The sequence below is a fragment of the Notamacropus eugenii genome, chromosome 2 (assembly GCF_028372415.1).
Source record: "Notamacropus eugenii isolate mMacEug1 chromosome 2, mMacEug1.pri_v2, whole genome shotgun sequence".
Classification (NCBI taxonomy): Eukaryota; Metazoa; Chordata; class Mammalia; order Diprotodontia; family Macropodidae; genus Notamacropus; species Notamacropus eugenii.
In genome coordinates, this window is record NC_092873.1 from 462,685,264 (window position 1) to 462,711,488 (window position 26,225).

The 26,225-nt window shown below is 38.6% G+C and overlaps 1 protein-coding gene across 2 annotated transcripts; it reads left to right on the forward strand.

Annotated features, from left to right (window-relative positions):
- The first annotated feature begins 515 nt into the window (after nucleotides 1-515).
- RNASEL (ribonuclease L) lies at nucleotides 516-26,225 on the forward strand. Of its 2 annotated transcripts, none has more exons than XM_072648461.1 (7): nucleotides 516-693; nucleotides 4,231-5,855; nucleotides 8,190-8,275; nucleotides 15,556-15,761; nucleotides 15,863-15,980; nucleotides 23,040-23,173; nucleotides 25,557-26,225. In XM_072648461.1, the coding sequence occupies exons 2-7, from the start codon at nucleotides 4,460-4,462 to the stop codon at nucleotides 25,684-25,686; spliced, it is 2,070 nt and encodes a 689-aa protein (XP_072504562.1). In that variant the 5' UTR covers nucleotides 516-693; nucleotides 4,231-4,459; the 3' UTR covers nucleotides 25,687-26,225. The 2 variants fall into 2 exon arrangements, with proteins under 2 accessions (XP_072504562.1, XP_072504563.1); XM_072648462.1 differs by having other exon boundaries at nucleotides 524-693; nucleotides 8,217-8,275.

Consider the following 26,225-nt stretch of genomic DNA (forward strand, 5'->3'; position numbering starts at 1 on the left):
GTAGAAACTTGTGGAATTGAAATGTAATTTGTGATTCTGTTTCTGGACTTAGAGTCAGAGAGCTCTGAGTTCAAATTCTGATTTAGGCATTTGCTATTTGTCACCCTAGGCAAGTTACTTGACTTTTCTAAGTCTCATCTGGAAAAAGTAGCTGTTAATAATATGTATAACACAGAGTTGCACTGAGGATCAGATGCATGTTTTGCAAACTTCAAAGCGCTATAAAACTTCAGCCCTGATTACTATTAATTACTCAAGGCAGTAGGATTTGGGGAGACCCCTCCGAGAATCAGCTGCATGCTTACTTACTGTGTTCAGTCCAGAGAGAGGCTTAAAGCTCATGTTGGTTAGTAATGATGATCAAAGCTTATATAGCACTTTCTCCACTGGACCTGAAACTCAGATATATCTCCAGCATTTCTGGGGAAGACCTTGAATGCCAGATCCTGAGACAGTTTTTTGTTTTTTCTCTCTCCCTATCTCATTTCTACCACCCTCTCTTTGTCCCGCCCCTTGCTCGGTGACGTTACACATAGAAAAGCACCAGAGACTTCATTTACTTGGTTGGATGCACTGAAGCGGTCCCGTCTTCCAGGAAAGGAGCTATCACCAAATGCCGCCAGTGAGTTTGGGAGACCCCATGCAAGAGAGACGTTGGCAGGAGGATCTGAGCCAGAATTAGGGGATCGGAAGGTAAGGTGTGGACAAGAGGAGGAAGGTGGGGCTGAGAGCTCTAGAAACGGTCTCTTTGGTAAACATTTTGCTTGCTGGACCACAGCCTGGGAATGATACCGAGAGGCCAGAGCGGGACAAAGCCAGGCTCGGAGTGGGCTCCGCTCCGTGTTGATCAGTAGTTAAAACCATTAGGGCAGTTCTTTCGACCAGGTACTGCGGATCTAGCAAAGAAACTACTTCCTAGAGAGAAATGAAACTGAAAGCAAGAAACGGTCCGGGCAGGCATTTCTTTCTTTTCCTTCCCTCTTTCCTTTCCTTTCCTTTCGTTCTTATTATGGCACTTTCCACTCCCAGTTCCAGAGTGGGGAGTCTAGAAAACTGTTGGCTCAGTGAGTTTTATCATGAAAGGCAAGAGAGTCGTGGGAGTGGGGGTGGGGTGGGCTGAGTATGTGTTTAGGTGACACAGGTGTCCTAGTTTATAGTTGAAGAAACTGTCAAGTGTTATCCACTGCCAAGTGGGTTCTCACTGCAGCGACAAATACTTGTATTCTTTATTCTTCTCTAGCTGATTTTCTACCTTTCTCCCCGCAGAAGCTCTTCCAAACCTTTTTTTCTCTCCTCCTACACCTCCTCCCCCCTTCCCCTTTCAGTTGAGGATCCCACCTCCCACTTTATTGAGAAAATTGACGCCATTTAGCAGGAAATCTTTTTCCCCTTTATTATTTTAAAATTCTTTGGCACCATCTTCTCTGCTCCTTTCCTCTAGTCTCTGACAATTTGATGACCATACGTAATTAGACTTAACTAACTTTGGTAGATCCCTCCCTCTATGATCCTGTATCAGTTCTCCTTTTCTCAGCTAACTTTCCAGTCTACATTTACTCTACTTTTTTCCTCGTTTACTAACTCCTATCTCTCCATTGAAACTGCTCTCTCCAAAGTTATCAGTGATAGTCATGCCTGGTATTTATAATTATGGCTAGCATTTATGCAGTATTTTAAGGTTAAAAACCTTTTTTAACATCTGTTTCTCTCTCTTTCTCTATGTATGTATATATATATATATTTAAACTTAAATATATACATATATACATATGTACATGTATACACACACATACATATATATGTATATGTTTTTCATTTAACTAGTACAGCAACTCCGGAAAGTAGGTGCTTTGTGAATCCCCATTTTACAGTTGAGGAAACGGAGGCAAACAGAGGCGAGGTGATTTGAGGGTCACATGATCAGATTTATGTTTAAGTAAAATTATTTTTGCAGCAATGAAGAGGATGGGCTGAAATGGGGAGTCTCTTGAGGCAGGGAGACTATCATTGTAATAATATAGGCAAGAAATAGTGAGGGCCTTAAACTAAAGTGGTAGCTGTGGGAGTGGAGAGGAGGGCTTGGATGCAAGAGACTGGACCCATCGAGTGATGAAGAGTGATGAGTTGAGGATAATACCAAGGTTATGGATCCAAGAAACTAGAAAAGTAGCAGTATTTTTGAAAGAAAGAGTGATGCCCGGAAGAGAGGGAGGTTTGGTGGGAAGATGATAGGATCTTTTTTTGGCCATGTTGAGTTTATGCCCTTAGGATATCCAGTTTGCAATGTTTAATAGGCAATTGGTGATGTGGGATGGAAGCATGGGGAAGAGACTGGGGCTGCACATACAGATTTATTAGTTATTATTGTACATATGACAATTAAACCAGTGGGAGTGGATGAGGTCACTGAGAGAGACTATAGCAGGGGATTTAAGGCAGAGTCTTGCGTAGTAGCCACTTATAGGGAGTGTGATCTGGATGATGAACCAGCAATGGAGGAACTGAGAAGAAAGCAGGTAGATTGGTAGGAGGAGAAAGAGTGGTGTCTAGAAAGCCCAGGAGAAGATGGTAGTTCCTAATGTCAGATATAGCAGATAGATCTAGAAGGATGGATATTGAAAAGGGATGATCAGATTTAACAATTAAGACATGAAGCAAACAGGTGGCACAGGAGATAGGGTGATGGATTTGTAGTCAGGAAAATCTGAATTCAAATCCTGCATCAGACACTTGGTAGCTGTGTGACCTTGGGCAAGTCATTTAAGTTTCTTGGCCTCAGCTTCCTCATCTATAAAATGGGGATATTAATAGCACCTACTTCCAGAACTGATGTATAGATCTAATGAGAATGCCCACCTAAAAAAAGAAAAGCGGATATTTTTTAAAAAGGATTTTTTTTTTGGCATGGCAATTAAAGTTAAGGGGCTTGCCCAGGGTCACACAGCTAGTGTCAAGTATGTGAGGCTGGAGCTCTATCCTCTGCACCATCTGTCTGCCCTTTAAAAAGGCTTTTTAAATCTTAAAGCACTGTATGAATGCTAGCCATTATTATTAATGCCAGGCATGATTATCACTGACAGCTTTGGAGACAGCAAATAGTTGAGTTGGTGAGTTTGGAAGTCAGATTGCAAAGGGTTAAGGAGTCAGAGAAAAGGAAGTAGGGGCAGTGAACATAGACAGGAATTTTTAAAAAATTGAATAATATTTTATTTTTCCCAGTTACATGTAAAAACAATTTTAAACATTCATTTAAAAAAATTTGAGTTCCAAATTCTCTCCCTCCCTCCCTTCTCCGTCCCTAAGATGATAAGCAATTTGGTATAGGTTATACATGTGTAATCATGCAAAACATTTCCATAATAGTTATTTTGTGAAAGAAAACACAGAAAAACCCTCCCCCACCATCATAAAAAATAAAGAAAAAAATAGTATGCTTCAATCTGCATTCAGATTCCAACAGATCTATCTTTGGAGGAGGATAGCATTTTTCATCCTGAGTCCTTTGGAATTGTCTTGAATTGTTGTATTGCTGAGAATAGCTAAGCCTTTCATAATTGATCATTATACTACATTGCTGTTACTGTATGCAATGTTCTCCTGGTTCTGCTCAATTCACTTGGCATCAGTTTATGTAAGTCTTTCTAGGTTTTTCTGAAATCATCTTGCTCACCATTCCTGACAGCACAATAGTATTCCATTACAATCACATGCCACAACTTGTTCAGTCATTCCTCAATTGATCAACATCCCCTCAACTTCCAAATCTTTTCCACCACAAAAATATCTGTCAACACACACACACACACAAAATATTCTTGTACAAAGAGGTGTGGTTCAGGTGCCAGGAAGGAGTAGATTGTGACATTTAAGGAGATTGAGGAATTGCCAGATTATAAAAAATTGACTATAGAACCTTTGAAGGTATGTTATAAATGAAGGTATGTTATAAATAAAGCAAAGCTATCTCATTTTTTAAACTCCTTAAACATCAATGACCGAGTTGGGGACTCGCCTATCAAGATATTTCTTAGGTGAAGATTAGAGAGTTTGAGGAAACACTAATATAGAAGCTGAAGTTCTCTAGTATCAAGGCAGCTAAGTGCACAACTTCTTGAGGAAGGTTGGAGAGATGGGGGGTGGTATACGATAGCCACCATTATGTGGAATGGGTAGAAAAACTTGTTTTTAATGTGGCTTATCTGGTTAACTGACAAAATTATTCTTTATTAGATGGAGAAATAAAAGGCCCAGAGAATGTTGTTCATTACAAGACAATCCTCATCTTCTCCAGCTGAAGACTCAAAGTTTCACTTCTGAATCAGGTCCAAAGGAGATGTACTTTCTTCTTCTCTAAGGCAAAGAGAATCGGATGATATAGCATTATCATATGACATTGACATTCATAGAGGCCAATAATAGCAACTCCTAGCAGAGACCCACATCTTCATCTTCCCCCAAGATGGAATATTCTCCTTTGATTCAAGCTGTTAAGGAAGGTAACATTGAGTTGGTCCAACAGCGGTTAGAAGGAGGAGATGATGTAAATGTCAAAGTGGAGGGTGGCTGGACTCCACTGCATAATGCTGTGAAAGAAGGCAACAAGGACATTGTCCAGTTTTTACTAGAGAAAGGTGCCGATCCTCATATCAAGAAGGACAATGGCGCCACTCCCTTCATTGTAGCTGGGATTGTGGGAAATGTGGAGCTCCTGAAACTTTTTCTTTCTAAGGGAGCAGACATCAATGAATATGATAACCATGGGTTCACAGCATTTATGGAAGCTGCCTGGTACGGTCATGTGGAAGCTTTAGAGTTCCTGTATGAAAATGGGGCACAAGTGAATTTGGGGCGACAAACTAGTGAGGAACAAAAGAAACTGCGCAAAGGGGGGAACACAGCCCTCATGGATGCAGCTGAACAAGGTCACGTCAATGCAGTGAAAATCCTTCTTAAAGAGATGCAGGCAGATGTGAATGCCTGTGACAACAGGGGCAGAAATGCTTTGGTTCATAGTCTTCTGAATCCTAAGAACAAGAAAGTGAAGCAGATCATACACTTACTGCTAGAGTACAGAGCTGATGTCAATGTGAGGGGAGAAAAAGGGAAAACACCTTTAATTTTGGCAGTAGAGAAGGAGGATGTTGAGTTAGTACAGATGATGCTGGAACATGATGGAATAGATATCAATGATACAGACAGTGATGGCAACACAGCTCTTCTAACCGCTGTCCAGAAGGATCAGATTGACATTGTCCAGTTGCTGTGTAAAAATGGAGCTACAGTAGACTGTGAAGAGCTCATTAAGACGGCTCAGAGGAACTACAACCAGAATATGGTCAAGCTTCTTCGAGATTATGGAGCCCGTGAGAATTGCCCTGCTCCTTCTAAGGTCTATGAGCCAAAGAGCCAACGATGGCAGAGCTGCCTGAGGAATCTCTATAGAATATACCGTCCCATGATTGGGAAACTCAAGATTTTCATTCAAGAAGAGTACAAGATTGCAGAAACTTCTGAAGGTGGTGTATATCTGGGGTTCTATGATGGGAAAGAGGCAGCTGTGAAGCGATTCCTAGAAGAAAGTCAACGGGCTCAGCAAGAAATTAACTGCATCCACCATTGTCAGGAGAATAACAACTTGGTGACATTTTATGGGAGGGAGAGCCAAAAGGGCTGTTTGTATTTGTGCTTTGCTCTTTGCGAGAAGACTCTGGAGGAACATCTGACTGATCAAGGAGAAGCAGCCTTGAAGAACGAGAACTTCCAAAACATTCTCACGTCCTTATTTAAGGCAGTGCAAGAACTCCACAGATGCAACTATACCCACCAGGACCTGCACCCAGGGAATATCTTGATAGGTGAGTCCCTAACTCAGCCATTGAAGTTTAGGGAACTTAAAAATAAAATCGTTTAGTTTTCTTTTTAACATACCATTACACACACCAAAGGCCTACAGTCAATTTTTGGTGGCTGATGGAGATTTTGAAGGGTATCTACAACAAATTCTTCGTTCTAGGCCAATTTCTTCTGCTATTCTGGGTTCCTTTCTCCCAGACTGACTGGTTGACTGCCAAGGGAACATAGACTATTTTATAGTGTTCTAGAAATGGATTTAATTATATGTCCAGGTTCCTCCCCAAAATTCTCTAGCAGAGCAGGACTTCTAAACCTGAGGATCTTGCTAGATGACACTCAAAACATAGAGATTTCTCCTTGGAAACAGAGCTCCATAGGTATTTTGTGATGCAGTTAAAATATTCATAGCTTACTCTGGAGAAAATTTTAGGTTAAATTCCATATAGCAATTTTTCAGATAACTTCTTAGTATGAGGAATTCAGACCAAAATAAAAACATACACACATACACATACATAAAATATGCATATAAAAATGAAATAGAAGGGAATTACATTAGTCTTCTTAAGCTATCCTGAAGTTCAGATCACATGGCCTGGTAACTCTTAGTCCCATGACTGAGAACCTACCAGCCACAGAAAGTCCTAACTCCTAAAGTTTGCCATTTCAAAAGGGGAAGGGGAAGAGAGAAAACTTTCTTTGCTTTCAGGCTTATATCTATTTTACTGCCATCATCAAAGATAGCATTCCAATACTTTTTAGATAAGATTTTCCTGAAGTAGACTACTTTCCAAAGTACCCACTAGGGGAAAGGAGCTAAAGGGAAACTGATGCTTTTGGGTGAACCCCCAAGATTGAACCTAGTCTATGTAAACCCAGAGCTTGGGGAGGTATTGTGTAATGGGTTACACATAGAAATACGAGGCTTTCTGTCACTCTCCTATTAATCAGATGGTCGATTGGGATGTTTTGTTTTTCATAATGTCTTCATATTTCTAGGTGTGGAGTTTTTTTTATGGCATAGACCCCTTTGGGATGAAGCCTATGGACTCCATCTCAGAATCATATTTTTTAAAAACTCATAATTGAAGAAAATGTTAAATTTCAGTTAGAGGGTAGTAAAAATAAAGACACAATTCTTTTTCCCCATCCAAGTTCATACATTCTCGGAAATTATCCATAGACCTCAAGTTAAAACCTCCATTCTAGTACCTAGCACAATTTCTTGCATTAATACATGCTTTTTGGATTGGGTTAGTTATATACCCATGGGCAAGATATATTTCTTAGCCTTAGTTTACTCATCTGCAAAATGGAAACTATGCCCATGCTCATCAACTTACTCTCTAAACCTTAACATACTAGATATATTATGTGAATAATGATACTGCTTTTGTTGACATCACTACATGAAAAACGAGAAAGAGAACAGAATGGGTGAAGGATTTCATCCTAGAAAGGACATATACCATACATATACCATATGTTTAGTCATTCCCCATTGTGATGGGCATCCTTCCCCACTTCCATTTCTAAAGCATGACCTTTGGTCCCATGCATGTGGGAGATCTTTTCTAAGTAAATATATATTGGATTAAATTAAATTTACCCAAATTCCATAGTACCTCTACTTTTGCTTACTAATTTTTGGAATGTCTAAAACTTTTTCAAAGTCTTAAGACATGTTCACTAAAATAATGTTTTCACATAATTGTACTGACTCTTACTGATCACAGCTTCCCCTTCTAAATGTTTATAAACCATCTCTTTAATAATATGTCCTGGACTTTTGCCAGGAATAGCAAGTTACCTCCCTAGTCTGTATTTTGAAGACTCCATGTTCTTTCCTCTTTTGAAAACAGGGACAAGATTTGCCCTTTTCCTGTCTTGCAGAACTTTATCCTCACTCTGTGATCTTTCAAAAATCACTGACAGTGGGCTAAACAATTATATTCTCCATCTCTTCCAGAACCCTAGGTTGTAACTCATCTGAACCAGATGAATTTAGCTTTTCGGGAGCACCTAGTGTCTTGTCAATGTGCATTCTTGGTCATGTAGGGAAGCATGTGGATGCCTTACTGCAAATCCCTGCCCACTACTAGAAAGACAAGTACCTGTCTGTTGTGAGTGGGCTAGGCAGTTAAATACGTGAAGGTGCTTTGAAAAGGACAAAACACTTGATAAATGTGAGGTATTATTAGTGTCTTCTTCAGAAATATGTATAGTTTCTTCAGAAAAATTGCATTAGTATGCAACAGTATGAGTTTGTTAAGTAAATCCAAGGGGGGATGAGGAGTTTCTATTTCACTTAATGATTTCTCACCTTTCTCTGTCAGATTCTAAAGGGGAAATTTGTTTGGCAGATTTTGATAAGAGTGAAAAGTTGGATGAAGGTCGGCAGAAAATTAAAGACGATCTAAAGGTATGTTCCTTTTATGCTGAATCACATTTATGTTTCTTCTTTTATCTAAATACTCTCTCCCTCTCTCCACTTCTGACCTCCCCCCACCTTTGCCCCCACACTTTCTTTCAATATCTTAGTTTCCCATCTAGTGTTGGAGAATCATCTCATTTTAATCATGTTAGGAAGGATGTTGATAATCTGGAAAACATATAGAACAGGGCAACCACAACGGTGAAAGGCCTTGAAGTCACACCAATCAGTCAATCAATAAACATTTATTAAATACCTACTGTGTTCCAGGCACTGTGCTAAGTGCTGGAATATAAAAAGAGGTAAAGAATAATTACTGAGCCCAAGGAGATTATAATCTACTGGAGGAGGCAACATGCAAACAAATATGTATAAAGCAAGCTGCACACAGGATAAATAGGAAATAATTGATAGAGGGAAGGGACTGGAATTAAGAGGGGTTAGAGAAGCTTCCTGTAGAAGGTGAGATTTTAATTGGGACTTAAAGGAAGCCATAAAAGTTTGATTGAAGTCATAGTTCCTGAAGACCCAGAGAATGCACTTTTTGATACTATAATCCTTGGTACTGTCAAAGGGTTCTACATCTGTAATAGGTAGGACTTTATTAATGGAAATTATTTTATTTTTTGGTTTTCCTTCACTTTTTCTTTTTTTTCCTTTTCCCCTCAATTTATTTATTTTTAGTTTTCAACATTCACTTCCATAATTTTTAAATTTTCTCTCCCTTCCTCCCCCCTCCTTTCCCAAGATGGCATGCAATCTAATATGGGTTCTACACATACCTTCCAATCAAATACATTTTCACATTAATCATGTTGCATAGAAGAACTATAACAAAGTGGAGAAAGCATGAGAAAGAAAAACAAAATAAAACAAAAAAGAAAATAGTCTGCTTTGCTCTGCATTCCAAATCCATAGTTCTTTCTCTGGATGCAGATGGCACTTTCCATCATGAGTCCTTTGGAATTGTTTTAGGTCCTTGTATTACTGAGAAGAGCTGTCTATCAAAATCAGTCCTTGCACACTATGGCTGTTTCTATGAGCAATGTTCTCCTGGTTCTGCTCACTTCACTCAGCATCAGTTCATATAAGTCTTTCCAGCATGTTCTAAAGTCTGTCTGTTCATCATTTCTTATAGCACAATGGTATTCCATTACATTCATATACCACAACTGGTTCAGCCATTCCCCAATTGATGGGCATTCCCTCAATTAACAGTTCTTGGCCACCACAAAAAGAGCAACTATAAATATTTTTGTACATGTGGGTCCTTTTCCATTTTTATAATCTCTTTGGGATACTGCCCTAGAAGCAGTATTGCTGGGTCAAAGGGTATGCACATTTTTATAGCTCTTTGGGCATAATTAATGGAAATTATTTTAAAGAAAGGGTATTATTACTTGCTTTTCTACTCTGCCCTAAACTAGTGCTTACTAAGTGCTTTTTTATCCTTTCCTCCTTGCATCCATTCATCTCTCCATCTAGCTATTCATTCATTCATAGTTTATTCGGACTGTGTCCTGATCAAATAATATTCCTAGTGTTCAGTTCTAGGTGCCATGGACTTCTTGCCTGATATTTTCCAGTAGGCATTCCCTTCATGGATGCTTTGGATCAGATGGCCACCGGTGCCTTTTTTAACTCTAAAATTCTGCAATTTTGGTTTTACATCCCTCCCCCAACCTAAGTGCAAAGAAGGGAACAAAAATAAAGTTGCCTTCTTTCCCGTTAGCCGTTGTTGCTGTTGAGTTGTTTCAGTTGTGTCTGACTCTTTATGACCCCATTTGGGGTCCCCTTGCAAAGATAGTGGAGGAGTTGGCCATTTCCTTCTCTGGCTCATTTTACCGATGAGGTGACTGAGGCAAATGGGGTTAAGTGACTTGTCCAGGGTCACACAACTAGTTAAGTGTCTGAAACCAGATTTCAACACAGGAAGATGAGTCTTCCTGACTCCAGGCCAGGTACTCTATCCTCTTCACCATCTAGCTTTCCTACGTTTACTAAAATGAAAAAAAAAAAGTGAAGAAGCAAAAACAATTTGTGATGCTTTTATATTTGTTTATTGTGAATTAAGAAATTGATTTTTGTCCCCAATACTGCTGACTTGAGCTTCAGCTGATCTTTCTTGGGAGCATCTGTCCCCCTGTCAGTATCAATATTGTGAGAATCTGTATATTGTGAAGTCGGTCTGTTGATTTGATGTGGATTCACATCAAATTTTTTTTCGGAAAAGGACCACTTTAAATAGTGGAGCAGTTTTCCTGAGTTTCCTGTCATTTGTTCTTCATCTTTGAAGAGGACCAATGATGACTTGACTCATTCATGATTTGGATTTACGTGAGGTAGAGCTGCAAGCCAAGTCAGTTGTAAAAAAAAAGAACAATGTAAAAATGAAAGATAACTAGATTTTTTTCATGGAAAAAAATAAAAACTTTTATGCAGCTATGTTCCTGATAGTGGAAAACCCCCGGAATTTGGAGTCATAAGACCTGGGTTTGAATCTGTATTCTGATACTTAGTACTTATGTGACCCTGGCACTAAGAAAATAATATTTGCAAAGTAATTAGCACAGTGCCTGTTCTACGTGCTTAATAAATGTGTCCCCCCTTTCCTTTCTCCACTAGACAAGTCACCGAACATACCTGAGCCTCAGTTTCCTCATCTGTAATAAAATGAACTTGGACTAGATGACTCTAAGACCACAGTTACATTAAAACCTCTGATTTGGGTGGTACCTCAGAGGTTATCTTGTCCAATTTTTTGGTGTAGGAAGCTGTAGGTACAGGAATCATGGCACAGAGATAGCCAGAAAATTTTCTGGTGAAAGAAAATTTCGTTCCAAATGTAAGGGCAAGAGAGGTAGGAGTTTTTTTAAATTATTTTTTGGATTTCAGTTTCCCAGGCTTAACTCACAGCGATAACAATCAGTTGTTGAGTTTCAGCACTGCACATGTTGGCTCTCATGCCTCTGGAAATGTTTATACATGCTGAGCCAATCAGATGCCAAGAAAAATTGTATAAATAGAGAGCGTTGAGAGGGTGAAAGAAGAAAAATGAGAGAAGGACCAGCTTAAAAAGAAACTTGAGCACGAGAGGGCTGGTAGCGGTGGAACTCACCAAGCATCAGGAAATTGCTTAGCAGAGGAGGGGAACTCTTGGAAACTCACTGGAGGGGGACTGGCCCATGGGAAGGACACTTAGCTTAAGCCCCTTTTAAAAAGCTGTTATCAAGGAGTGTCCAGGATGTGAAAGTGAATTGAGTTGGCAGTGCCCCGGGGCAAGAGAAAAGAAGGAAAGAGAAACTAGTAACAGATTAAAGGAAAGTGTGGATTTTAGTGAGACTGGGATAGTTATCTTTTGTTTCCCATTAGAGATAACAAAGGAGTCAGGGGAGAAGTTTGTTTTGAACTTCTTTGAGCCAAAGCTGTGGTCAGAGACAGAGCTTGAATGGAATAGACTGGCCCCCAATTGGGAGTCCCTGGGGCCAGGACAGGTGCCTGGACCCAGGCAGGAGCAAGAAGAACTTGGAATGGAGCAGTCCCTCCTCCTGTGGGGTGAGATGTGGAGCAGGAGCCGAGAGCTGCCTTCATGGGAACCCAGGAAGGAGCCAGAGCGTTTGATCACTGCAGGAGGAGGAAGCTTGGAGCTCAGAAATCAACCCTGAGTCCAGATGGAGGCTTTGCAGCAGAGCAAGAGCAGTGAGAGTGCTTTCTTGCTACATCCCCCTGGGATGAGTTGGGACTCAGGGGGTGGAATTGTCTGTGGTGGGCTGGAGGGAAGTGCCGTAACTCTCCAGGCCCTACCCTGTTGGCTTTGTCACCCAACCATCCCTCAGAACTTGGAAGCGGGGGCTGGAGCAGTGTTAGAACCTGGACCCTTTGGCTCATTAGATAAACACCCCCACGAGGACTTTACTTGGACTGTTTGGATTGAGGGGATTGCAACCTACTGTGACCTAAGGGTGGAATATGTTGTGCTTTCTGCTGCCTCTGAGGATATATTGTGCTAGGGAAGACCCTGGCCTAGGATCCCCTGTTTGTATAAACAAGTGTAAGGTGGTAGGGAATGCCATGTTTTGTTATATACTAAATGCAATGATATGTGCTGTGTGCCATGTTATATACTGAGTGTTATATCATATACTGAATGATATATTTTGTTTAAGGCCATGAGACCACCCTGATAATAAGTTATGAATTGTGAATGCTTTAGCTTCTTGAATAAGGTCTAATTTTGAATAGAGCATTTATTATACTGTGTGTTTCAACCCTAAATATATTCACAGCAGCTGCCCTCAGGTGTGCTGTGTTGATTGGCATTACGCCAAGGCAGCTTGTTCTACTTTTGTTTAGCTCTAAATGTTGTGGAAATTTTCCTTATATCAATCAGTCAGTCAGTCAGTCAATCAACAAGCGTGTATTAAGAGTCTGTCCTATGTATTAGATATGGTGCTAGGTGTTGGGGATACAAAGACAAAAATTAAATAGTCCCTGCCCTCAGGAAACTTATATTCTATCAGGAGAAACTTGTATGAATATGGTGTATAAATATAGTAAATATTTTGGGGGAGAGGGCACAGTTGGGGAGGAAGGGTGGAAATCAAGAAAGGCCTCATGTAGGAGGCAGTACTTGCACTGAGCTTTGAAGGCAGATATGAGTCCTAAAAGGGAGAAGGGTGAGATAGGTGTGCCTTCTATACTTGGAGAATGCTCTATGCAAATGTATGGAGCATCACATGTGAGAAACAACAAATCCCATCTAACTGGACCAGAGAGTTCAAGATGGGGAGTGATGCATAAACCTATAAAGGTGGGCTGATACTAGGTTGTAAAGGGCTTAAAATACACAATGGAAGAGTTTGTATCTGATCAAGAGGTAATAGGGAACTCAGATTTAATGAACAGGGGAGTGTTATGGACAGACCTGTTTTAGGAAACTGATTTTGATGAATCTGTGGAAAATGGAGTGGTGAAGGGAGAGACAAGAGACAGGTAGACTAAGTGACAATAGTATGAACATCAAATCAAAAATTTACTTCTCTCCTTTCCTGGGCCAAAGAGAACAATTCCAGTCCCTCCTCCAGCCCTTCAGTATTGGATACAACCCTTTTAGCTTTCACGGTCCATGTATCTATGAAACTCAAATGCTTTCAGAGCAGTAGGTTTCCCATCACCACAGAACGTTTCTGGTTAGATTTTTCTCTTGTCTCTTGGACTAGTACCCTTCTATTTCTTTCCCTGACCTATTGCATTATTTGGACCTGCTCTGAGTTGGGCTGTCCTGTGTCTTTTTGTCAGCGAGCTGGGGTTCAGAAAGGGCTTGGATACTTACTGGATGTTGCTAAGGAGTGGTTGATTGGGAGTGGAAGGGTTAAATCAGTCTGAGTTACCAGCAGGGACCAGATCATGGCCATGGTTGGTACGGATGGGGATCACAACTGAGACAAGCCGGAAGAATCAGGACAGGAACCAGTGTTGGAGACCAGACAAAGATATATGGAGCCTTTTGGCTTATGGACTAGGCAGAAGTCTCTCAGAAAAAGAAATTTCCATGGACGAATCCAGACAGAGCTTTTGACTTCAATGCAAATTGGTGAGTGTTGTTGTTCAGTCGTTTCAATTGTGTCTCTCTTTTTGACCCCATTTAAGATTTTCTTGGCAAAGATACTGGATTGCTTTGCTTTTTCCTTCTCTAGCTTATTTTACAGATGAGGAAACTAGGCAAACAAGGTTAAGTGACTTGCCCAGGGTCACACAGCCATTAAATGTTTAAGGCCAGATTTGAATTCAGGAAGATGAGTCTTCCTAACTCGAGGCCTGGTACACTGCACCTACCTGCCCAGCTTGTACATGAGTCCCTTTTATTCAGAATATATTTAGGTCTTTTTGATTAGTTCCTGAGGTGATTTGTCTAGTTTTAAAGAGCTAGGTCTGTCGTCTTTGGTCTATTTTTCTCATAGTCCGTAGGTATGGAATCTTCCATTCAAAACTTCTTGCTAATGGTCTAGGTTAATGCAATGTCTTTTTTGGAGAGAAGGCAGTGTTGGAAACTCCCTATGGGGGGGTTGTGGTGGAAGAAAGAGGAGTACTCAAGGATTCATCTCTTTTGGCTTATTGAGAATGGTCTCTGTTTTTTCCTCATCCCAGTATCTTTTCCTACCCCTCTCCAGGACTAGGATTAGGCTTCTAAAATGTGCCTTTGGTCTAGGTCTTGACAGAAACTTGCCCTTAAATATTTGATTTTCTTTGAAACCAGTCACTTACCCTGATCTTTTCTAGTCAGACCTTGACTGAGTTAGTTACCTACCTTCATGTGTACCCAACCTTCTTTTGGCAAAGCCTGCTCTGTGCCAGCTGTCTATATGCCAATCACCACCATCAAATCAACAAGTGTTTATTAAGTATTTAGTACGTGTCAGTCACCGTAATGAATGCTGGGAATGCAAATATAAGCAAAAAGACAATTCTTGCCCTCAAGGAGCTTCCTTCTAGAGGGGAAGGGAACACATAAAAGAAAGCAGATAAAGGGTGGGAATGGCATTCACCAAGAAAGAAATCTACAGTCAGAATAGGAAATAGTACATTTTTGCTTAGACATTTTTACTGATACATATTCTTTCTACGACATCATGGTGTTGGGGTATTGGGGTGTGCCCCCTCCTGCAATCTGGAAAATCCATGTAAAATTTTTTGGCCCTCCCTTCATACCAGAGAAGGTCTGAATTTTTTTCTTTTTCCTTTTTGTAAAAGGCAAAATTTGTAAATTTTGGGTTAATTATTTGGTCATAGGCTCTGTGTCATCTGCTAGCTTTCATGTGTTATCTGCAGCTTCCACAAAAATATCCCCAAATTCCCATTTTATTTCTTATGCCAACCCGAGATATATCAAAACCCCATTGGGGAAAGTTGTGACATGGAAGGGATGACTATAATTCCAGTTCATCCTTCAAGACCCAACTCAAGTTCTATCTTCTCCAGTAAGCCTTCCCTGACCCCCCCTAGCTCATGGTGATCTATTTTTGAATCCCTACACTACTTGTTGTCTATATCACTCACTGGGCTCTTAGTAGGGACTGCCTTGAGTGGTTACTTCATTGCCTTTTCATGTATAAATGCCTGCCTTATTTCTCCAGCTAGGTTGTGCTTACCTGGAAGGCAAGGGCTTTGTCCTATTCATCTTTGCATCTCTCCTATCTATTGGAGTGACTTGCAGAGAGTAAGTCTAGCTCAATAAATATAAGCTCATGGATTTATTTGATTCTTTCTAGGCTCTTGGAAGGCTAGTTCTGTACGTGGTGCAGATGGGGAAAAACCCGTTTTCAAAAATTGAATCCCAAAGTGACACTGAGGTCATTGAAGCTTGCATAAATGAGGAAATTAAAGATCTCGTGCAAAACCTGCTTAGACCTGGAGAAGAATGCCAGAACCAGCTAAGTGAGATGCTCTCTCATCCTTTCTTCTGGAACTGCAAAATGTAAGTGAAAGTACAGATCATAAATGAACAAACTGAACATTTATACCTTGATGGGAAAGGAGGAAGTGACAGGGAACTATTGTAATTTTGTCATCTTTCAGGCGTTACAGGTTCCTTCGAGATGTGGGGAATGAATCTGACATCAAAGTAGGAAACAGTCATAGCAAAATCCTCCAGGAACTCAACAGTTCTACGGCTTTTAAAAATTGGAGGGGAAAGGTAAGATCAATGTAGTCCAATAGGCTTTGTGGTAATGAGACTGCCAACTATGGTTGTTACCATTTTGTTGTTTTGGTTCATTCATTTCAGTTATGTCTAACTCTTTGTGACCCCATTGGGGGTTTCTTGGCAAAGATACTAGAGTGGTTGGCCATTTCCTTCTCCAGCTCATTTTACAGATGAGAAACTGAGGCAAACAGGGTTTAGTGACTTGCCCAGGGTCATATAGTAAGTGCCTAAAGCTGAATTTGACCTTAGATCTTCTTGACTTCAAGTCCTATTCTATTCACATTGTGCCACTTAGCTGCTTCTATAGAATCTCAGGAGGGGGATTTAAAAATCTGTTGACCATTGAGAAGAAGAGAGCTGGGTCTCAACAAGTTAAGTAAGCATTTATTAAATGTTTGCTGTTTTCAGAACATTGTGCTAGGCACAAGAGGGAGCTATAAGGTTCAAATAATAGTGCTTAACCTCATGGAACTTACGTTCTAGCAGTGAGATGTGAGAGCTACACAAATAATTATCATACAAAATAATTACAAGTGCACAGGGAAGTTCAAAGAGCCCTAGGAAGAATATTAAATCACATTTAAATAATAAATATTTGAAGTACTTGAAAAAAATTATGAATTTGACCGTCATTTACAACCAATCAATGAGCATCTATTAAATATCTACTGTAAGGCAGGAATTGTATTAGGTTCTAGAGATACAAGTACGAAGGATGAAACAATTCCTATTCACAAGGAGTTTACATTCTAATGAGAGATGAACATATTTATAGCATGATTAAAAAGTGAATAAATATAAATAAGTACAAAGTTTTCAAATATAAGGTAGTTTGGGAAGGAGGACACTGGTAATTGAGAGAACGAGGAAAGACATCATGTAGAAGATGGTGCTTGAGTTGAATCTTAAAAGAAAAGAGGAACTCTACGAGAAGGCAGTAAGGTTGGTGTGGTACATGGATAACTGAGGAAACAAACAATGGGAGCTCTACCATTTATTAGCAAGCCAGGTATAATATATGGGGCAATGGACTCCCCATTCAGTCCAAAGACCCAGAATACAGAGTGAGGCAGATTTTTTATGTATTAAAAATAGTTAATCATAATTAATTGGATGAACCAATGATTTAAAAGGAGAACAATCAGGATACAACGTTAAGTAATCTGATTTCTAAGCGGAGGAAAGACTAAGGACTTTCTGAGTTTGGAGGGGGAGTCAGTAGGTACCATTCCCTGATATCAGTAAAAGAGGTGTCCTGATTCCCCCAAGTATCCCCCAAGTATCTGTATTCACTCAAAAGAACATGGAAATAATAACTGATTTACCAGTCTGGGACCAGTTTTCAGATAAGTCATATGGGTAGCTTGAGATGTATAATTGTGAGAAAACGCCTTACATCAATCTTTGGATCTGACTGGGTTTCTGGTCAGCATAACCATAGTCCTTAGTCTAAGTGGCAGATAGGGTAGCTAGGTGGCACAGTGGATAGGACACTAGGCTTAGAGGCAAGAAGACCTGACTTCAAATCCAGCCTCAATCAGTCACTATCTGTCTGATCTTGGGCAAGGCACTCAACTTGTTTGCAACTGGGGAGGGAAATGGCAGACCATTCTAGTATCTTTTCCATTAAAAACTCATGGGCAGAGGTCCATCGGATTATGAAAAGTCAGACACAATTGAAATGACTGAACAGCAACAAACAGCAGGTGGGGATGGTCCAGCTTCCCAGTCATGCAGGGCTAGGTTACAATGCAATAAAGTTTTCTCACAAGACAGAAATTTGATTAGTCCTATAATTAAATAGAAAAAGAACTGAGCTAGCTCCAGAACCGAGTCACAAGTTGGAGTCAATGTGGTTCACTCTATTCCCACAATGGGAGGGTATTCCAAGAATGTTGGTTGACTAGGGTCAAAATATGGAGATAGAAGATAGAATGTCATATGTGGCAAAAAAAAAAAAGAAGGGTAGTTTGACTGCATCACAGAGTATGGGATGGGTTGTAACGTACAATAAGGTGGGAAAGATAAGTGGGGGCCAGGATGTGAAAGGCTTTTTAAAAGACAAATAGAGGTTATATTTTAACTTAGAGATAATAAGCCATTGGAGTTAGAGTATAGCAGTAGCATAAGATATTTACATTTAAGAAAAATTCCTTTGGAAGCAGTGCATAGGATGGACTAGAGTGGGAAGAGATTTGAGGTTGGGTGACCAATTAGGAAGCCTTTGCATTTATCTAGGGCCTGAACTAAACTGGTAGCTGTGTGAGTGGAGGAAAGGGATTAAATCTGAGAGATTCTTTTGGAGTTAGAAACAGTGAGATTTAACAAATAAATAGTATATGGGGTGAGGGAGAGTCAAGAATGCTGCAAGGCTACCAACTTGGGAGACCGGAAAGATGGTGTTGCCTTTGACAGAAACAGTGAAATCTGGAAAAGGGGAGGGTTTGAGGGAAAAGACAAATTCAGTTTTGGAATGCTGAGCTTGAGATATTCAGCTGACTCTGGGATATTCAGTTTGAAATGTCCATCTGGCAATTGGTGATGTGGAATTGATGCTCAGGGTGAGTGGGTCTGAATCTGTGAGTCATTTGTCTAGAGATGATAATTGAACCTGGAGGAACTGATGAGAGAGTATAGAGAGAAAAACCTACAGAAGAGCCTCAGGGAACAGGGCACGATATATGAAAGATGAGCCAAGTGAGTTTATATTCCCTTCTGAACTTCCTTCTTCACTCATCTGTGTATTTAAAAAACTTTCATTGGCATTTTTTCTCCTTTTTTAGTACCACTACTTCCCAGTGTCCCATAATATTCCTTCTTCCCCCCCAAAAATACTTTCCTTGTAACCAATAGAGTCAGACAAGATGAATTTCCATTGACAAATTGGAAGCATTCTTTCTCATTAGTCTTCTGCAGACATGATTGGTCATTGTGTTGATCAGAGGTCTTAAATCTTTCAAAGTTGTTTTCTTTTACAATGTTGTAGTCATTGTATAAATTATTCTTCTAGTTTGCATCAGTTTATGTAATTCTTCCCAAGTTTTTCTGAATTTGTCCTTTTTGTCATTTTATATGGCACAATTATATTCCATTACTTAGTGGAGAAAGAACCTGTTCAAGCTGCATCTCTGACATATTTGGTTGTGTGACCTTGAGTAAATTACTTAAATTTTCAGTGCTCTAGGGAACCTTCTAATAAAAATTTCAGAGAAGATACTGACCTGCATTGGTAAAGAGAGTTTTGTTACCTGAGAGTTCCCTATACCAATGAAATCACAGGTACAGTCCCGAACCCTTTTTCCTATCTTGACAATTATATACCATATTTTATTCTGCTATCCCCCAATTTTTCTCCCACTTTGTTTCCAGTTCTTTGCTAGAACAAAAAACTTAATCAATATTTTTTGTACCTAGAGATTCTTACCTGTATCTTTAATCTTTTTTGAAGAATAAGCCTAGCAAAGGTATCACTGGATCAAGGGGGTATGTACAGTTCAGTGATATATTTTTTTGGATATAATTCCAAATTAATTTCCAGAATGGTTGGACCACTTCAGAGATTTACCAACAGTGCATCATTGTGTCTGCCCTTCCACAACAATTGCCATTTTTCTTTTTGATCATCTGAGAACCTGATGGCTCTGAGGTAGAATTTCAGAGTTATTTTAATTTCCAGTTCTGCTATTATTAGTGATTTGGAACTAAATTATATAATTGTTGATAGCTTGCATTTCTTCATTTGAAAATTACCTCTTCACATCTTTTGACCACTTAGCTATTGGGGAATAATGCCTGTTCTTATGTATTTGTATTAATTTGATATATATCTTGGATATTAGATGTTTATTAGAGAAATATGCTACAAAGAATTTTTCCTCTCTAGTTAGGTATTTCTCTTCTAATTCGTATTTCATTGTTCTTTTTTGGGTAAAAAGTTTCCAATTTTATGTAATGTTGTCTTTTCTTTCCCTTGTTTGGTCAAAAATGTTCTGCCTTACTATAACTGTGAAAAGTAGCCATAATCATATAATTTCTCTAACATGTCTTGGTAGGTGAAGACTTTTAAATATTTTAAACTTTACAGAGCTATTTTTAATGGAATTTTCTCTCCCTATTTCTTTCTGGGGAATTCTGTAATTGTGGATAGTTTTTGTGAGTTTATTGTATGTTCTGTTGCTCTACTGAAGTTGTTATTTCTATTAATTTTTAGTTGAATCACTAAATAATCATATCATCTGCAAAAGGCAATAATTTTGTCTCTTCTTTGCCTACACTTATTCCCTCGATATTTTTATCATTTTGTTGATATAATATCATTTCTATAACTATATCAAGTAATAGTGATAGTGGAAGCCCCTGCTTTACCCTTTAATTTATTGGAAAGTTCTCAAATATTTCTCTATTACAGATAAATTCTAATTCCTGGTTTTAGATAGATACTGTTTACAACATTAAGAAGGGCCATTTCTTCCTATTCTTTCTAGTGTTTCTAACATAAAAAGATCTTGCATTTTGTTGGAAGTCTTTTCTACATCTATTAAGTTGATCATGTGATTTTTATTTTTTTATTCTTTTTGTTTATGTCCATTTTGTTTATAGTTTTTCTAACATTAAACCAGTCTTACAATCTTGCTATAAATCTAAGCTGGTTATGGAGTATAATATTTTTAACTTATGGCTGTAGCATTTTTGCTAATGTTTGATTCAATTTGTGTTGATATTCATCAAAGATATTGGTCTATATTTCTCTTTATTTGTTTTGTCTTTCTTTGGTTTAGGTATGAGGACCATAGTTTTCTCATAGGGATAATTTAATAGAAATCCATGTTTCCCTATTTCCCTGTTCCCAATTGTAAAATTGGAGTTAATTGTTCTTTAAATGTGTCATAGAATTCATTTACAAATCCATCTGGTCCTGTGGTTTTTTTCCTTTGGTGGTTCATTTATACATTGTTCAATTTCTTCTTCCGAGAAATTTATTGCTTTATTTAAATTTTCTATTTACATAGACATTTTATAATTTTTGCAAAAATATCATCTGTTTCATTTCTCATTTTTATTGGCATATAATTGGGCAAGAAATGTTTCTAATGATTTTTTTTATTTCTTCTTCATCTGTTGTGAATTCTTCTTTTTTCATTTTTGCTTTTGGAAATTTGTTTTTCTGCTGGATGGCACAGTGGATAGAGTGCCGGGCCTGGAATCAGGAAGATTCATCTTCCTGAGTTCTTATGTGACCTCAGACACTTACTAGCGATATGACCCTGGGCAAGTCACTTAACTCAGTTCCCTCATCTATAAAATGAGCTAGAGAAGGAAATGACAAGCCACTCCAATACCTCTGCCAAGAAAACCTCAAATGAGGTTTTCATGAAGAATCACACGTGACTGAAGAACAACTGAACAACTATTTTAGTAGTTTAAAAAAAAAACAGCTCTCGTTTATATCAATTTGATGGTTTTTTTAAAAAAAGTTTCTTTTTTATCTTTTCTTTGATTCTCAGAATGTCTATTTTTGTATTTAGTTTTTTATTTGTTGCTTTTCTGTTTTATGGTTGTATGCCCAATTCATTGATCTATTTTTCCTTTTTTATTAGTAGAACTGTTTAGTGCTAAAAAAATTTTCCCTCAGGAGTCCTTTGACTGCATTCTAAAAGTTTTGATATATTGTCTCATTTACCTTTACAAAATTATCTATTGCTTCTATGGTTTTTTTTGATCCTCTAGTTCTTTAGGATTAAATTATTTAATCTCCATTTAATTTTTAATTCTTTCTTCAAAGGTCCTTTAATATGACTTTTACTGCATTATAATCAGGAGAGTATGTGTTTAATATCTTTATCTTTCTGCATTTGTTTATGAGGTTTTTATGCCCCAGAATATACCTAGTTTTTCTAAAAGTGCAATGATTTTATATATATATATATTATATTTTAAATAAATTATATCATACAATCATCATAATAATCCTGTGAATAGTTATTACAAATATTAGCTGAATTGTGCAGATTAGAAAACTGAGGCACAGAGGACTTCAGTTGAATGTCTTGTCCAAATTCATGCAACCAGCAAATGAGAGAAGATGCTGAGCTCAAGTTTTCCGACTTCATACATAGTATTCTTTCCATTACATCATTTAACACCGGGAGTTCTCATTGTCCTTGCATTGAATCCATTTCCAAGATGGAAACATTATCAGAGTGTTGTTGTTTTTTTTTTTTTTACTGTAATCTCTATCTTAAACATATGGTAGAGATGAGAGAAGGGGGAGGCAAAAGCAGGGAGTTCCCTAACATCTCTGGAGGTTCAGACATGGTCTTCAAAACCTGCCTTCCATTTTACTATGACTGATGAGAGCTCACTACATCTGGCTGATCTCAGTGACTTGTTCATACCTTCCTTCTTTCTACCATGACACTGTACATACTTTCCTGGATTGAGGTATAGAGTTGGAAAAGATCTAGTTCAACTGTATCAATTTATAGTTGAGAAAATGCGGGCCCAGAAAGAAGTGGTTTGTTGACTTGACAAATTTAGAAATACACATGTTATGGTTTGTCCTTTGTTTTCAAAGAGGACCACATTATATAATCAGATATGCATTGACAGACCCAGTTTGTCTTATTCTGTTTGGGGGTACAGGTTTTTTTTTTTCAAAGAATCATTATTTCTAGCTTCAAGATATCAGGGGAATTTGGGAGAGGATGGAAGTCAGAATAGTAGTAATGGTAATAATGAACTTCTCTATGGACCCTTTATTTGTCCCTTTTGTTCTACAAGGCACTTTTACTGTATGTAGAGGATTTCTTCCATTTATATGAGAGCCCAGTGTCTCAGGGAGTGAGAGCATCACTGTCCTCATTTTTACAGATGAGGAATCCCCCAGGCCATAGAGTTTAAATGACTTACTCAAGGTAATATGGCCAATAAGAGCACATCCAAGACTTGAATCCAGGTATTCTGACTTAAAGCTTAGTGCACTGCCCATGATTACTTGCCTTGAAGATAAGCAGTTCTCATGTCATGATGACTTATGATTTTTTTTTTCAGATTGATGAGGATGTCATGAAAAAAATGAATTCATTTTACAAAAAATCTAAAAAATACTACCGGAACACTGTTGGAGACTTACTGAAATTCATCCGGAATATGGGTGAACACGTTGAAGAAGAAAAAAATAAAGAGTGAGTGCTCTTTTAACACCTGAATCCTTGGATGAAACAAAAAGTTTCATCGAATTGTACATTCGTTTCCAGTTCACTGACTGAAATGGTGTTTGAGGGGCAGACAATAAGTAAGGAAAACTCTTTCAGAGAAGAACTTAGTCTTTTCTGATCATCCTGAAAGACTTGTTGCTAATGTGCACACAAGGTGGTTACAATATCTTTTCTAGTTTTTGCTACCCTTGGAATGACAGTAGTCTTTAAATTGCTGTAAGTAGAGAAGAAAAGACAGTTTAAAAACTCACTATTAAGAAATAAAGAAAATTCTGAACTTTTAATGTCGTTGTAGCAGATTAAAATTTCCATAAGGCAAGGGTAGCCTTTTATATGTTCTTTACTTTGGATAGGACATTATGGCATATAGCTAGAACTGGGGATAGTTTTAGATGAGAGTCTCTCCTGTTTTCTACACTGATGAATAAGCAGTAGAATAATAGTTTGATAATTAGAAGCATGGCTTAGTGGAAAGAGTCCAAAATGCGAGTTGAAAGACCTGGGTTCTAGTCTCTCAACTATTACTATTTCAATTCCACAAAGCTAGTGTTGAAGAGTTAGAAGGAACCTCAGAGGTCATCTAGCCCAATCGATACCTAAACAGGAATCTTACCTACAGCATCTCTGTCAAGTGGCCAGTACAGTTACTGCTTATAGACGTTCAATGAAGGGGAATCCATTTCCATCCAGGCCAGCCCATTTTATTTTTGAATAGTTTTTGTTTTTAAGAAGACTTTCCTTACACTGCATCAGTTATGCCTCTTTATAGCCTTCATCCATTGCACCTGGTTCTACTTTTAGGGATCAAGCAGAATTTGTCTAATCTCACAGTTCTTCAGATAGTTGAAGTCAACAATCATATCTCCACTCAGATTTCTCATCCCCAGTTCTTTGAACCCGTCCTCATGTGGCATGATCTCAGGACCTTTCTCTATCCTGGTTGCCCTATTCTAGACATTGTCCAATTTATCAAAGTCTTTCCTAAAATATAGTGCCCAGAACTTAATATGATATGGTCTGACTGGGCAGAATAAAAGTGACTATCACATCCTTAGTCATGGTATGTATGAAGGATTGGAGAGTGGAAAGTCTGGAGTCAAGGAAGCTTTTACAATATTCTAGGCAAGAGGTAGTGAGGTCTTGAATTATGTAGGTGATCATGTGAGTAGACAAAGGAAAGGAGATAGATATGAGAGATGATGTGAAAGCAGCATTGACCAGATGTGGGGGGGGAAAGTGACTATGAAGGATGAGGGAAAATGAAGAGTTGGGAATGATTCCCAGGTGGTGACTGTGTTACCAGAAGGATAGTGATATTCTTGACAGAACAGAAAAATTGGGAAGAGGGGTGGGTTTGGGAATAGGGGAAAATAATGAGTTCCATTTTAGACATATTGAATTTGAAATGCCTGCAGGCATCCATTTGGGAATGTCCAATAGGCAGTTGGCAATGTGGAACTGGGTCTTGGGAGAAACATTTATGCACACATGTACACATAAGTATACATGCACATATATATACACACATATATACATTCATAAGTACACCCATGCATATATATATGCATACATGTGTGTGTGTCTGTATGAGTATGTAGGTACACCCCCAAAGTAAGTGTAATTTCAAGCATTAATACCTACAGACATTTATGTATTACATACACATGAGTACATATGTGTGTATGTATATGTATACATATATATATATATTAAAACTTAAAACTACACTAAGACTCTCAGGTAGGGAGTTAATGATTTGCCCAGGGTCATGAACTTAATAAGTGTCTGAGGTCAGATTTGAACTCAGATCATTCTGACTCCATACCCAGAACTCTATACACTGTGGCCCCACGTAGAAGCCTCAAAGAAAGCACACTAAAGTCTTTTCATCTTCCTAGACCTCACCTTCCTCATTCATAAAATCAGATGGTGGGATGATACAAGCTCAAAGTTCCTTCCACTTCACATTCTGTTATTCTATAAGTCCAGTCCTCACCTCTGGTCCTCTGAATGAGAAAGCCCCACTTCTAGTGTCCCTCCAAAGAGGTCAGCATGGTGCAGTGGAGTTAGGACTTGCAATTAGCAGAGATCTGAATTTGAATCCCACCTCCAACACTTTCTAAGTCACTTTCTACTTAAGCTGGTATATCTTTCTTATCTATAAAATAAGGAAAGTCCTAGCTGTAGTCCTGCTTTGCTGAGAGGATCAGAGAGGTAAGAAAGTTTTTGTGTCACAGAAATTAAAGAAGATTTTCTTGAGGAATGCGTGAGCTGTCAGATTTGTAAATGTTAAAATGGAGAACTAAATACCCTGGAGCAAACCTATTGAACATATTATTTTTCATTTCAGTATGAAGTCAAGAATTGGAGAACCTTCCCAGTATTTTCAGAAATTGTTTCCTGATCTGGTGATTTATGTTTACAAGGAACTGCGGAAAATGGGCTACAGGAAGCATTTCCCCAGTGTTAACAGCTCTTAGCCTGGGTGATTGACACCATGTCATCATAACTCCAGACCTGAGGATATTTCGTTTGAGTCACTTCTTTCATGCAGCCCCTTGGATGAATCCTACTCAGTTCAAAAAAGGCTTATTGAAGATCTACTAGTTATGAAACCTAATGCTTGGTACTTTGAAGGCTATTAAAAAAGAGGAAGGCTATTAAAAAAGAGGAAGGCTGGATCCCTGCTCTTAAAGGGTTGACTTCCTAGAAGGGAGGATAAAGCATGTAGAGAGATAAATATAAAACAAAGTCATATGTGAAAGTGTATAAAAGTAATGAATCACTAAAAGGAATGAAGTTTTGATAGGGAATTTCATCAGGTCTTCTCATTTAAATCCAGAAAATCTTACAAATATGGATCTACAGACACACCTGACATAATACTCCTACCCCCAAACGTCATTTCATAGTAACCTCAGCAGAAATCTTAAACAGGTCCTTCACTGATCACAACACAATGAAAATTGTAATCAACAGAGGATGTTTAAATAAAGGTCTCATCACCATGAAATTCAAA